Source organism: Schistocerca americana, chromosome 9 (genome assembly GCF_021461395.2).
Source record: "Schistocerca americana isolate TAMUIC-IGC-003095 chromosome 9, iqSchAmer2.1, whole genome shotgun sequence".
In the NCBI taxonomy this organism is placed as follows: domain Eukaryota; kingdom Metazoa; phylum Arthropoda; class Insecta; order Orthoptera; family Acrididae; genus Schistocerca; species Schistocerca americana.
The window spans coordinates 27,244,845-27,258,658 of NC_060127.1; the positions used below are offsets into that span (position 1 = coordinate 27,244,845).

Here is a 13,814-nt window from a genome sequence, read left to right on the forward strand (position 1 = left end):
GTGCGCACGCGTGCGCACGCGCGCGCCACGTGAAATATTTTTTGGAAAAGGGAGCCCTTGTCACTGAAGATACACTGTCCCAAGATGGCCAGGCTGTGTGTGTGTGTGTGTGTGTGTGTGTGTGTGAAAGGGGTGGGAGATCCGCTGCAATCGCTGCATAGTTTTTTATATTGATATGACTACCAACCAGGTGTCCATCAGGATGAACTGACACAACCAAATTGTGGCCAAGAGCAAAATGGATCATCTTGCAGCATAACATGCAGCTCAACATAGCATCATGTTATCTTCATAGTGAGTAGTAATCTATCTTTTTCATAATATTGTTAAAACTGCAACTTTGTATTTGGGAAAGTATGTTTAGACAGACAGAAAGATATACTCTTCATTCCATATTCACAGTGAATAGATCCTTAAGGATGGAAATGCACAATGAAGAAAAATTACTGATACATATTAATGTTCCATCCACAAATCCTAAGTGCAATAGTCCTTTTGGAAGTGGGGTATGTAAAATACCTGAACATATTTTCACTTCAAAGTTAATACCAAATTTATCATAAACATGTAAATTTATAAACAATGGTGGGCACATTATGGCACTAAAGACCTGCAGAAGTCAGATTTTACATAACACTCACATTATTCACTATTATCAATAATATATACCTCAACCAATTCTATTAACAAATTTGTCAGTGGAATAAAGGAGACGGCAGGTTATGGAAAATATAACATTATGGAATGAATGCAGTCAAAGTATAGCAGTTTTTTTTAATTTTTATATTGGCTATATCTGACAACAACCACATTTAAAAAAAAATATTTGTGCCTTTCAGCACATCTTTAGTATTCTCTTCCAAACTGAATTTATTACCAAGTTGTAATCCCAAGAATTTAACACTGTGGAGCTCTTTTATCTGCTGGTCACTGTTTTTAGATGTATGCTGGGAAGATATCTCTTAAAAGTCCTGAAAAGCATATAGTGAGCCTTTTTGAAAGTTTAGTGGCAAAAAATTGACTAAAAACAATTTATTGATTCCTATGAGAATGCCATTAACAGTTCTTTCTAAACCCTTACTTGATTTGCTATTTACTGCAATATTAGTGTCATCTGCAAACAGAACAAACTTAGTGTCGTAATGATACTGAAGAAAATTCATTAATATACAAAAGAAAGGGCTAAGAAGGAATCCTGTCAGATAGGACATATAATCAGTTCTCAGTTGGATGATGACATAGTTTAATATGTGCTCTTTCCTACCGATATCCCTTGTTTCCTGTTAGATATAGTTCCAACCATTTTTCAGAAGTTCCTGTGACACCATAATGTTCTAATTTACTTAAAAGGACTTTGATATTTACAAAATTAAATCACCTTTCACACATCACAGAGTATATCAGTAGCTTATAATTTATTGTTTTTGACAAAGTAAGAGCATTCTGCTGTACATATAAGTAAACTTCTCAATATCAGAACCCTTTACAAATCCAAACTTCCACAGTACATTATTTGTAGACAGATGGATAAGTAGCCATCTGTATACTACCTTTCAATAATTTTCTGGAAAGCTGGTAAAAGAGAAATTGGATGGAAGTTTATGGCACTTCTTTTATTCCCTTTGTTATATGGAGGCTTAAGTGGAGCATATTTCAGCCAATCAGGAAATGTTCCAATAACAAATGACTGCTCAAACAAATAACTTAGAAAGTTGATAAATGCAAAAAACACTCTCCATTTAATTTTTCCACTACCTCAATATAACCACTATCTGTAGCCAGTTTTAAAGATTTACAGGGAACATTACTATACACAAAATATAACTTGGTTCTTTTGCAGGATACTTGGGCCATAAGCACAAGACTGACAGTTAGCTTATGGGCTGCTGTAGGGGCACGAGATGTATACAGGAAATGAGCCCTGGCTCTTTTTCACGGGGCCAGTTGCACACTACAATCAAAATGGCTTCCACAGTGCATACTACAATGTTACAGGGTGTCGTGTCACTTCATAGCTAAGACAGGCAATGGGCGTAAACATATCACTGTGACCTTAAGTTAGCCTGCTTCCACTGATTCCTTCTCTCCCATAAAAGTGACAAGTTATATCCAACATAACCTCCAATTCCTGCTTAAAACCTTAGGCCCTTCACTGAATCTCTTCCCTGAATCCATTTCTCTCCTCACCTCTATGACACCCTGCACACCAACCTTATACATGCTGCCCAAAATCCACAAATCCAACAATCCTGGATGCCCCATTGTGGCTGGTTACTGCACTCCCACTGACAGAATTTCAGCACTATTGACCAACACTGCCAACAAATAGCTCATAATCTAGCCTCCACCACTGACTCTCTGCCATCCCCAACCTTTACCTCGTGGATCCCTACTCATCACTGCTGTTTCCACCTCCCCATACACCAGCATCCCTCATGCCCATGGTCTTACCGCTATTTAACACAACTTTCCCAACTTCCTTCACGCTCCAAACTCACTACGTCATTCCCCATACATTTGACTATTTCTCCTTGGAAAGGAAGATATACAAACTAATCTGTGACACAGCCACGGGCACCTGCATGGCTCCCTCCTATGACAATCTGTTCATGGGCCATGGCCATCTAAAAGAGATCTTCCGAGCCTCCCAGGGCACTGACCTCCTCTCTGACAGCTCCATCCATATGCCTCTGTTCATATCAACCCAACCCCCCCCCCCCCCCCCCCCACACACACAAAAGTGTCTGCATTTTGACAGCTGTCTTCCCTTACACACCAAAAAATCCCTCCCATACAGCCTGGTCACCTGGGGATGGTGTACCTACGGCGACAAGAAATCCCTTGACCAGTATGCTGAGGTTCTCACTGAGTCTTTCACTGATAGGCACTATCCGCCAGACCTTGTCTGCAAACAGACCTCCTGTTCCATTTCCCCTTGCATCTCCAATCCTCCCACCCCCATCCCCACCCCCACCCCCTCAATAACCAGCCACACCAGTGCCCCCTTCATCACCCAGTTCCACACCAGACTGGAAAAACTGAACCACATTCCTTTCCAGGGCTTTGATTACTACCATCATGCCATAAAATGAGAGACATCCTTCCCTCCCCTTCTAAAATGGTTTTCCACCACCCACCCAACCTCCACAACTTCCTAGTCCATCACTATGCTAATACCAGTCCCAACTCCCAAGCCACAGGGGTTATATCTCTGGAGAAGATAAAGGTAAAAAACCTTCCCTATCCACCCGCCCAGCACTTCCTGTTCCAATCCTGTCACAGGATTATCCTACCCCATCAGAGGCAGAGCCACCTATGAAAGGAGCCATATTATATACCAGCTCTGCTACAACCATTTTTCAGCTTTTTAAATTGGAATGACTACTGTCCACGAGGATGAACGGCCACCGCCAAACTGTGACCAAGCAGATACTGGACTACCCTGTGGCACAACATGCAGCTGCACTTAACATACTTGACTTCCATGGCTGCTGTACAACCCTCGACATCTGAATCCTCCCCTCCACTACCAACTTTCCTGAACAGCACAGATGGGAGCTATCCTTATAATACATTCTCTGCTCATGAAATCATCCTAGCCTCAACCTAATGTCCCCACATCCTCCACCCAACAATTCCCACCCCTATGTCATGTCATCTCCTCACAATCCACCTCCTCTCACCCTCATTGTGTGATCCTCTCTGGTGCATCCACCAGTCTTTTCCTCTTCCCTATTCTCTCCTTTCCTCTGCCTATTTTTCATCCTCCTCTCCCTCCCCCACAGAATCCCAACACTGCATGAGTCAGTCTTTTCCTGCCACCTCCAGTCCATGCACATTCAGTGAGGCAGCACTGATTCCTCTTTCACTACCCGTATCCTGTTACCCCTTCCCTATCCCCTTCCACTTCCCTGCCATGCTCCAGATTGCTGCTCCCATTCAACGTGTTTCTGTTGCAGTCTGGACAGAGTGGCGAGAGGTAGGAGTCATGCAAGAATGAGATGCACTTGCTTGTGTGGACATGTGTGTGTATCTATTTTCTGGAGAAGGCTTTGGCCGAAAGCTAATATGCAACAGACTTTTAATCGTACCTGTCTGCAACTCAATGTGTCATCTTTACAGATTATGGCAATCTATCCTTTTCATAATACTGAAGTTATATTGTGGGTATAGTAGAATAATATTGACTTTACTGAAATTGTTTATAATGGTGATTACAAACATATCATTTTATATATAGCCTTGTTGCATTGTAAGGCACCATCCTCCACAGACTGTATTCTCTTGGTGTTACTATTTCCACATGCCACACGGGAGAACTGTTGGTAATAGCATTTAGAAATAGTAGGTATAAACATCACAGAGAATGAAGGCCTGGAGGCATGGTCAGGAAGCCAAGTATTTGAAGTGACTGTTCACAAAAAGCAGGAAATCTGGGTCCTTGTCCTGGTCTGGCACACAGCTGCAATTGTCGCTACATATCCAGAACATATCTGTGTTGAAATGCTTGCTGAAAGTGCTATGTATTCATGAAAGAAACACCATTAACAGATTAAATAATTTCTTTTCAAACATTATGTAAAGGAACCTTATTACCAGTTCTAGACAAAATGAATGGGCATTTTATACTTTGAGTGAGGTACAATATCTAAGTACAGATGAATCACCTTTAACTGCTTGTGCACATGTATCTATTACTTTGTGAAAGGCCATCCTTGTCCAAGGAAGTAATGATATCCAATAAAAGTGTATTTTGATGTTTACCAACTTAGAGAGAACATCACAAAGAACTTTTTATGTAATGATAGTTGTATTACTTGATCAATTAATCAATTCAAGTTTCTAGGGTGTAAGTATCATTCATCCAAGAAATGGATTCCATCCATGATGACATGGATCATAGAAAAGTGTGTTTAATCTACATCTACATTTATACTCTGCAAGCCACCCAACGGTGTGTGGCGGAGGGCACTTTACGTGCCACGGTCATTACCTCCCTTTTCTGTTCCAGTCGTGTATGGTTCGCGGGACGAACGACTGTCTGAAAGCCTCTGTATGCGCTCGAATCTTTCTAATTTTACATTCGTGATCTCCTCAGGAGGTATAAGTAGGGGGAAGCAATACATTCGATACCTCATCCAGAAACGCACCCTCTCGAAACCTGGCGAGCAAGCTACACCGCGATGCAGAGTGCCTCTCTTGCAGAGTCTGCCACTTGAGTTTGCTAAACATCTCCGTAATGCTATCACGGTTTCCAAATAACCCTGTGATGAAACGAGCCGCTCTTCTTTGGATCTTCTCTATCTCCTCCGTCAACCCGATCTGGTACGGATCCCACACTGATGAGCAATACTCAAGTATAGGTCGAACGAGTGTTTTGTAAGCCACCTCCTTGGTTGATGGACTACATTTTCTAAGGACTCTCCCAATGAATCTCAACCTGGCACCCGCCTTACCAACAATTAATTTTATATGATCATTCCACTTCAAATCGTTCCGCACGCATACTCCCAGATATTTTACAGAAGTAACTGCTACCAGTGTTTGTTCCGCTATCATATAATCATACAATAAAGAATCCTTCTTTCTATGTATTCGCAATACATTACATTTGTCTATGTTAAGGGTCAGTTGCCACTCCCTGCACCAAGTGCCTATCCGCTGCAGATCTTCCTGCATTTCGCTACAATTTTCTAATGCTGCAACTTCTCTGTATACTACAGCATCATCCGCGAAAAGCCGCATGGAACTTCTGACACTATCTACTAGGTCATTTATATATATATTGTGAAAAGCAATTGTCCCATAACACTCCCCTGTGGCACGCCAGAGGTTACTTTAATGTCTGTAGACGTCTCCCCATTGATAACAACATGCTGTGTTCTGTTTGTTAAAAACTCTTCAATCCAGCCACACAGCTGGTCTGATATTCCGTAGGCTCTTACTTTGTTTATCAGGCGACAGTGCGGAACTGTATCGAACGCCTTCCGGAAGTCAAGGAAAATAGCATCTACCTGGGAGCCTGTATCTAATATTTTCTGGGTCTCATGAACAAATAAAGCGAGTTGGGTCTCACATGATCGCTGTTTCCGGAATGCATGTTGATTCCTACAGAGTAGATTCTGGGTTTCCAAAAACGCATGATATGCGAGCAAAAAACATGTTCTAAAATTCTACAACAGATCGATGTCAGAGATATAGGTCTATAGTTTTGCGCATCTGCTCGATGACCCTTCTTGAAGACTGGGACTAATCTTCTGTCCTTAAAGTAGCATTTACTGACAATAATGTGAAAACTTTTAACAATATATGTGGAAACCATTGCAGGAACTGTGGGAAATACATTGATTAGCCAGAATGTTATGAGCACCTATCCAATGGCCGGTATGTCCATCTTTGGCACGGGTAACAGTAGCGATGGATCGTGGCATGGAAGCAATGAGACCTTGGTAGGTTGCTGGAGAGAGTTGGTGCCACATCTGCACACACAAGTCTTCTAATTCCCATACATTCTGGAGAGGGGAGTGATAAGCTCTGACGCCACATTCGATCACATCCCAGATGTGTTCGATCGGGTACAGATCTTGTGAGTTTGGGGGCCAGCCTTTCAACTGGAACTCATCAGTGTGTTCCTCAAACTACTCCCTCGCACTCTTGGGCTTGTGATATGGTGTATTATCTTGTTGAAAAATGCCACTGCCATTGGGAAACATGATCATCATGAAGGGGTATATGTGGTCTGCTACCACTGTACAATAATCCTTGGCTGTCATGGTATCTTGCACGAGCTCCACTGGACCCATGGATGCCCACACGAATGTTCCCCAGAGCATATTGGAGCTGCTGCCAGCTAGTCTCCATCCCACAGTACTGGTGTCAAGGAGCTGTTCCCCTGGAAGACAACAGATTTGTACCCTCTCATCAGCACGATGAAGAAGGTATCGGGATTCATCAGACTATGCAACTCTCTGCAACTGCACCATTGTCCAGTGCCAATGGTCATGTGCCCATTTCAGTCATAGTTGCCAATGTTACGGTGTTAATATTGGCACTTGCACGAGACATAGGGTGCGGAGGCCCATCGTTAGAAGTGTTTGGTGCACTGTGTGTTCACACACTCTTGTACTTAGCCCATCATTAAAGTCTGATGTTGGTTCTGTCACAGATGGCCACCTGTCATGTTTTACCAGTCTACCCAGTCTGCGATATCTGACATCTGCAATGAGGGGTGGCTGCCCAACCCCATGATGTCTGGACGGGGTTTCACCTCGGTTTGCCACGTACTGAAAACACTCACGACAGCACTCCTCGAACACCTGACAAGTCGTGAAACTTCTGAAATACTTGTGCTGAGCCTCCGAGCCATCACAAACTGCTCTCGGTCAAACTCAGGTAGATCACACGCCTTCCCCACTCTACACACGGACAGCACGCTCACTGACACTACATGCACCATGCGTTTGTCTGACTAACAGTCATTCCTCGCCAGGTGATGGTGCTATTGCCTGGTCAGGTTTACATTGACAGAACATCAGTGGTCATAATGTTCCGGGTGATTAGTGTAAATATACAATACTAACACTTCTAAGAAAGGGTTCAAGAGCTTCTTTATGGCAGAATGAAATAAGTAATATAACAGAAGCATAAAAAGCTGAATCCAATCTGCAGAAATAATGTCATACAAGTCAGCTCTAACAAAGGAAACTTCCCATAGTGACCCTTTCACATTTAGTGGTAAAAGGGCCCAGTGGACATCACATACTGAACAGAGGTCAAACATAAAAACAGGAAGAATGTGTACTGAACTGTGAAATAAAAAGCAAAATAGAAACAGTGAATGGTCCAACAAAAAGAAGAGCAATATAGAGCCACCTGAGAAAACAATGGTACTGTCGTCAAGTCATCACAGTGTTGGACTGTCAAGTGGGCAAGTCATGTTCAAACCTATATTCAAATTTGTGTCTGTGTCATGGTGTAATATCTGTTTGCAACAGCGAGGTGTAAGAAATGGATCTATAATAACAGATGACTCCAAACTACTACTCTAATACTATAATTTGTGTTGTTTGAATGGGTGTGACCTGAGCTTCAGAAAAATCACTGTTAGATGTCAGTCAATGCCTCTCCTCAGTTGCAGTCAGTCAGAGGTAAGATGGTGTCCACTATAGAAGGCGTTTTGTGTGCTGCAGTTTGCAAAGAATGAGTCAGTGATTTCAATCCAGTGTGTTTTTTGTCAGCTTTTTGGCATTGATCTGCATTCATCCAAAAACATTTGTTGTTGATATCACAATCTGAAGAGAAAGAGTGCTTGTGCGAAGGTAAGCGACCAGGTCAACCTCGCACAGGAAAACACAGTAACTGGAATGAGTTATCTTCAAATGCTACAGGTTGGCTTTTTCCTCAGCTTCTGGGGGCCTCTGATGACTTCATTTTCCAAGAGGATGGAGCTCCAAGAGACTGGCACAACAACGTATGCCAGTTTCTCAATGACACAGTGCCTCAATGCTCGATAAGGCACGTCGTATCCCGAAATACTGTCCTCCATTCCTGGTCTCCAAGATCGCCATACATGACCCCATATGATCTTTTCGTGGGGATATCTGAAGAAAAGTGTGTTCATCTCCACTTTACTTCATCACATAGAAGAAGTGAAGTACAGAATAACAGCCACCATAACTTTTGTAAAATCAGATACATTGTGTAAACTTATGAGGAATTTAGCTATCATCTAGATGTTGTTCATGCTGCTGCTGGCAGACACACAGAGGATTTGTAATAGCACAAATAAAACTTTAAGATTTTGAGAGTATTTTGAAATTCATCCCCTGTTTGTAGTGTGTTTTTTTATCAATAAATATGGAGTTTTGAATTCAGGTCATTCTTTTTGAAACACTCTGTATATAAACTAGCTGCTGATAGAAAAACTCTTTAAAATGTAACATATAATGTCACAAAAACAAGTTAAAAATGTTGCATGTGAAACACTTCAGGCCACTGTTCATAACTGAGCTGGAACATATATGCAAAAGATATATTGAACAGTACACATAAATGGAAATGCAAGCATACACACAGAGTATGATTCAACTGCCGCTATCATTGTTGTTTTACGCACCCTGAAATATTATCGCTGGCCTTCATAACGACATGTGAGATTTTCATATTGTCTAGCTTGCTACACACAAACTACTACTTCTAGTATGTAGTTCATGGCACTCCCTTGTACCACGGTACAGAAATTTCCTGACTATGTGAACTATTCTCAATATTCGATCCTTTTTGTTTGCTATTGATTGGGCTATTATGCCACCAGCACAGTCGGCTACTTTGTTATGTGTCTGTGAGGGTAATGAATGAGAAACAACTTTTGTAAATGCTATGTTAAAAACTAATTGCATTGACAACTTAATCCTAACATCACCTCTACAAGTAGAGTAGTTTCACAGTAGAAGGCCTGAGGAATATAACATTGTAATTGTTTATTTTATGCTGCTAAAATTCACAAAATTTACACAAATATCAATTTTACAATCTGTATGCACTTTACTAAGAAGGTAGTGTAATAAGGCCAGACAATGAAGACCAAATAAAGGTCAAATATGACAAATTGCACAGTCACAAATATTTGTACAATGGCAGGAGAGAGTGCCAACACACTAGAAATCCTGACTGATGGGGTCCAAGTGTGGGTATGGGGGTGCATTTGAAGGTCACTTTTGTATGTTTCTCTTGAACTGCATTAAATTTACCACAAAAAGGGCCTGCTCATTTTTTTCGCAACAAATAGTTTGCGATGAGTGAGTAACAGAATATGAAAATCTCACATGTAGTTTATGAAGGCCAGCTGTAACATTGCAGGTTGCATAAAATGGTAGTAGGGGCAGCTGAATCTCTGTGTGTGTGTGTGTGTGTGTGTGTGTGTGTGTGCGTGTGTGTGTGTGTGTGTGTGTGTGTGTAAGATTACTACCACCTGAGAACATAACAATGTTATGTAAGATCCAAAGATTTTTTTGTCTGCAACAAAAGTGCTGCATCTTATTTCAGCCTGATATTTAGTTAATAACATGACCGGGACTGTCTTGGATGAAATATCCACAAATGAAGACGTGTAGGTAGTAACTCAGTGCATAATTGAAGTACCGAGTTGTGATGGGAGATAAGAAATACGGAAATTGTCACAAAGATTATGTCACATAAAAACTGGTGGTCCTGCATAGGATGGGACACAATGGTAACTTCCATTTTCTCTCCTCCCCTCCCCTCCTTTTCCACTTAACGATAGCTAAATCCATGAATCAACATCTACATGCACACAATCTTCTCAGGAGACTCCCTTGTCCTCAATCCACACTTCCATTTCATTTACTCTGGTCTAGTTTATATGCTTCTCAAGTCCAACACATATTCTATGCTGTGAGTGTTTGCCTTTACTCCTTCTGTTACTTGACACTAAATTACATTTTTGTTCTAAAATTGACATTATTAGGTAAAAAGGAAATTATAAATATAAAATGACAATGATCAGAAGAGTTCATCTACAATGCAAATGATTCTTCAAATATATTTTCCAAAACACACATCTTGCACATTATTTTCTCAAAAAGACATCCAGTTCTGGTCTTTTGCATCCTTATGGGAAAATGACAGAATGTGTGTGTGTGTGTGTGTGTGTGTGTGTGTGTGTGTGTGTGTGAGAGAGAGAGAGAGAGACAGAGATATCACCTTGGGTCACCACGCCGTGCAGCGAGGTGCAGTGCTGTTTGTTGAGTGTCTTCTCTCACGATGTTGGCATCAGCACCCATCTCAAGAAGGACTTCAACTGTTTTTAAACAGCCTCCTCGAACAGCCAACATCAGTGCTGTGTCTCCTAACGACTCTCCGAACTGACTGAACACAAAATGAATATTTATGAAATGTTTTGTAAAGCGTACACAATTATTAAAATGGTAAACATCCGTATAAAAACAATATAATATAGGGAAACTTTCCACGTGGGAAAAATATATCTAAAAACAATGATGATGTGACTTACCAAAAGAAAGCGCTGGCAGGTCGATAGACACACAAACAAACACAAACATACACAGAAAATTCTAGCTTTCGCAACCAATGGTTGCTTCGTCAGGAAAGAGGGAAGGAGAGGGAAAGACAAAAGGATGTGGGTTTTAAGGGAGAGGGTAAGGAGTCATTCCAATCCCGGGAGTGGAAAGACTTACCTTAGGGGGAAAAAAGGACGGGTAACACTCGCAAACACACACATATCCATCCACACATATACAGACACAAGCAGACATATTCAAAGGAAAAGAGTTTGGGCAGAGATGTCAGTCGAGGCGGAAGTGCAGAGGCAAAGCTGTTGTTGAAAGACAGGTGAGGTATGAGTGGCGGCAACTTGAAATTAGTGGAGATTGAGGCCTGGTGGATAACGGGAAGAGAGGATATATTGAAGGGCAAGTTCCCATCTCCGGAGTTTGGATAGGTTGCTGTTAGTGGGAAGTATCCAGATAACCCGGACGGTGTAACACTGTGCCAAGATGTGCTGGCCGTGCACCAAGGCATGTTTAGCCATAGGGTGATCCTCATTACCAACAAACACTGTGCTTTCACACGTGGATCTGCCTTTGATCGTGTACACCTTCCAGGTTACAGGACTGGAGCAGATGGTGGTGGGAGGGTGCATGGGACAGGTTTTACACCGGGCTAGGAGCCAGAGGGTAGGGAAGGTGGTTTGGGGATTTCATAGGGATGAACTAAGAGGTTACAATGGTTAGGTGGACGGCGGAAAGACACTCTTGGTGGAGTGGGGAGGATTTCATGAAGGATGGATCTCATTTCAGGGCAGGATTTGAGGAAGTCGTATCCCTGCTGGAGAGCCACATTCAGAGTCTGATCCAGTCCCGGAAAGTATCCTGTCACAAGTGGGGCACTTTTGTGGTTCTTCTGTGGGAGGTTCTGGGTTTGAGGGGGTGAAGAAGTGGCTCTGGTTATTTGCTTCTGTACCAGGTCGGGAGGGTAGTTGCGGGATGCGAAAGCTGTTATCAGGTTGTTGGTGTAATAGTTCAGGGATTCCGGACTGGAGCAGATTCGTTTGCCACGAAGACCTAGGCTGTAGGGAAGGGACCGTTTGATGTGGAATGGGTGGCAGCTGTCGTAATGGAGGTACTGTTGCTTGTTGGTGGGTTTGATATGGACGGACGTGTGAAGCTGGCCATTGGACTGATGTCAACGTCAAGGAAAGTGGCATGGGATTTGGAGTAGGACCAGGTGAATCTGATGGAACCAAAGGAGTTGAGGTTGGAGAGGAAATTCTGGAGTTCTTCTTCATTGTGAGTCCAGATCATGAAGATGTCATTAATAAATCTGTACCACACTTTGGGTTGGCAGGCCTGGGTAACCAAGAAGGCTTCCTCTAAGCGACCCATGAACAGGTTGGCGTACGAGGGGGCCATCCTGGTACCCGTGGCTGTTCCCTTTAATTGTTGGTATGTCTGGCCTTCAAAAGTGAAGAAGTTGTAGGTCAGGATAAAGCTGGCTAAGGTAATGAGGAAAGAGGTTTTAGGTAGGGTGGCAGGTGATCGGCGTGAAAGGAAGTGCTCCATCGCAGCGAGGCCCTGGATGTGCGGAATATTTGTGTATAAGGAAGTGGCATCAATGGTTACAAGGATGGTTTCCGGGGGATAACAGATTGGGTAAGGATTCCAGGCGTTCGAGAAAGTGGTTGGTGTCTTTGATGAAGGATGGGAGACTGCATTTAATGGGTCGAAGGTGTTGATCTACGTAGGCAGAGATACGGTCTGTGGGGGCTTGGTAACCAGCTACAATGGCCAGCTTCACACGTCCGTCCACATCAAACCCACCAACAAGCAACAGTACCTCCATTATGACAGCTGCCACCCATTCCACATCAAACGGTCCCTTCCCTACAGCCTAGGTCTTCGTGGCAAATGAATCTACTCCAGTTCAGAATCCCTGAACCATTACACCAACAACCTGACAACAGCTTTCGCATCCCGTAACTACCCTCCCGACCTGGTACAGAAGCAAATAACCAGAGCCACTTTCTCATCCCCTCAAACCCAGAACCTCCCACAGAAGAACCACAAAAGTGCCCCACTTGTGACAGGATACTTTCCGGGACTGGACCAGACTCTGAATGTGGCTCTCCAGCAGGGATACGACTTCCTCAAATCCTGCCCTGAAATGAGACCCATCGTTCATGAAAGCCTCCCCACTCCACCAAGAGTGTCTTTCCGCCGTCCACCTAACCTTCGTAACGTTTCAGTTCATCCCTATGAAATCCCCAAACCACCTTCCCTACCCTCTGACTCCTACCCTTGTAACCGCCCCCGGCGTAAAACCTGTCCCATGCACCTACCCACCACCACCTACTCCAGTCCTGTAACCCGGAAGGTGTACACGATCAAAAGCAGAGCCACGTGTGAAAGCACCCACGTGATTTACCAACTGACCTGCCTACACTGTGACGCATTCTATGTGGGAATGACCAGCAGCAAACTGTCCATTCACATGAATGGACACAGGCAGACAGTGTTTGTTGGTAATGAGGATCACCCTGTGGCTAAACATGCCTTGGTGCACGGCCAGCACATCTTGGCACAGTGCTACGCCGTCCGGGTTATCTGGATACTTCCCACTAACACCAACCTATCCAAACTCCGGAGATGGGAACTTGCCCTTCAATATATCCTCTCTTCCCGTTATCCACCAGGCCTCAATCTCCGCTAATTTCAAGTTGCTGCCACTCATACCTCACCTGTCATTCAACAACAGCTTTGCCTCTGCACTTCCGCCTC

The 13,814-nt window shown here is 43.1% G+C and overlaps 1 protein-coding gene across 7 annotated transcripts in view; it reads right to left on the reverse strand.

The window, feature by feature from the left end:
• Window positions 1-13,814, reverse strand: part of LOC124551330 (ankyrin repeat and SOCS box protein 3-like) — a 214,884-nt gene that overhangs the window by 81,429 nt on the left and 119,641 nt on the right. For all 7 annotated transcript variants that reach the window (XR_006967816.1, XM_047126348.1, XM_047126350.1 and 4 more), the window contains one exon: window positions 10,723-10,887. Coding sequence is in view for 6 of the 7 variants with exons in the window: in XM_047126348.1 (XP_046982304.1) it covers window positions 10,723-10,887 (165 nt within the window). In the remaining variant the exon portion in view is untranslated. The remainder of the gene's footprint in view (window positions 1-10,722; window positions 10,888-13,814) is intronic.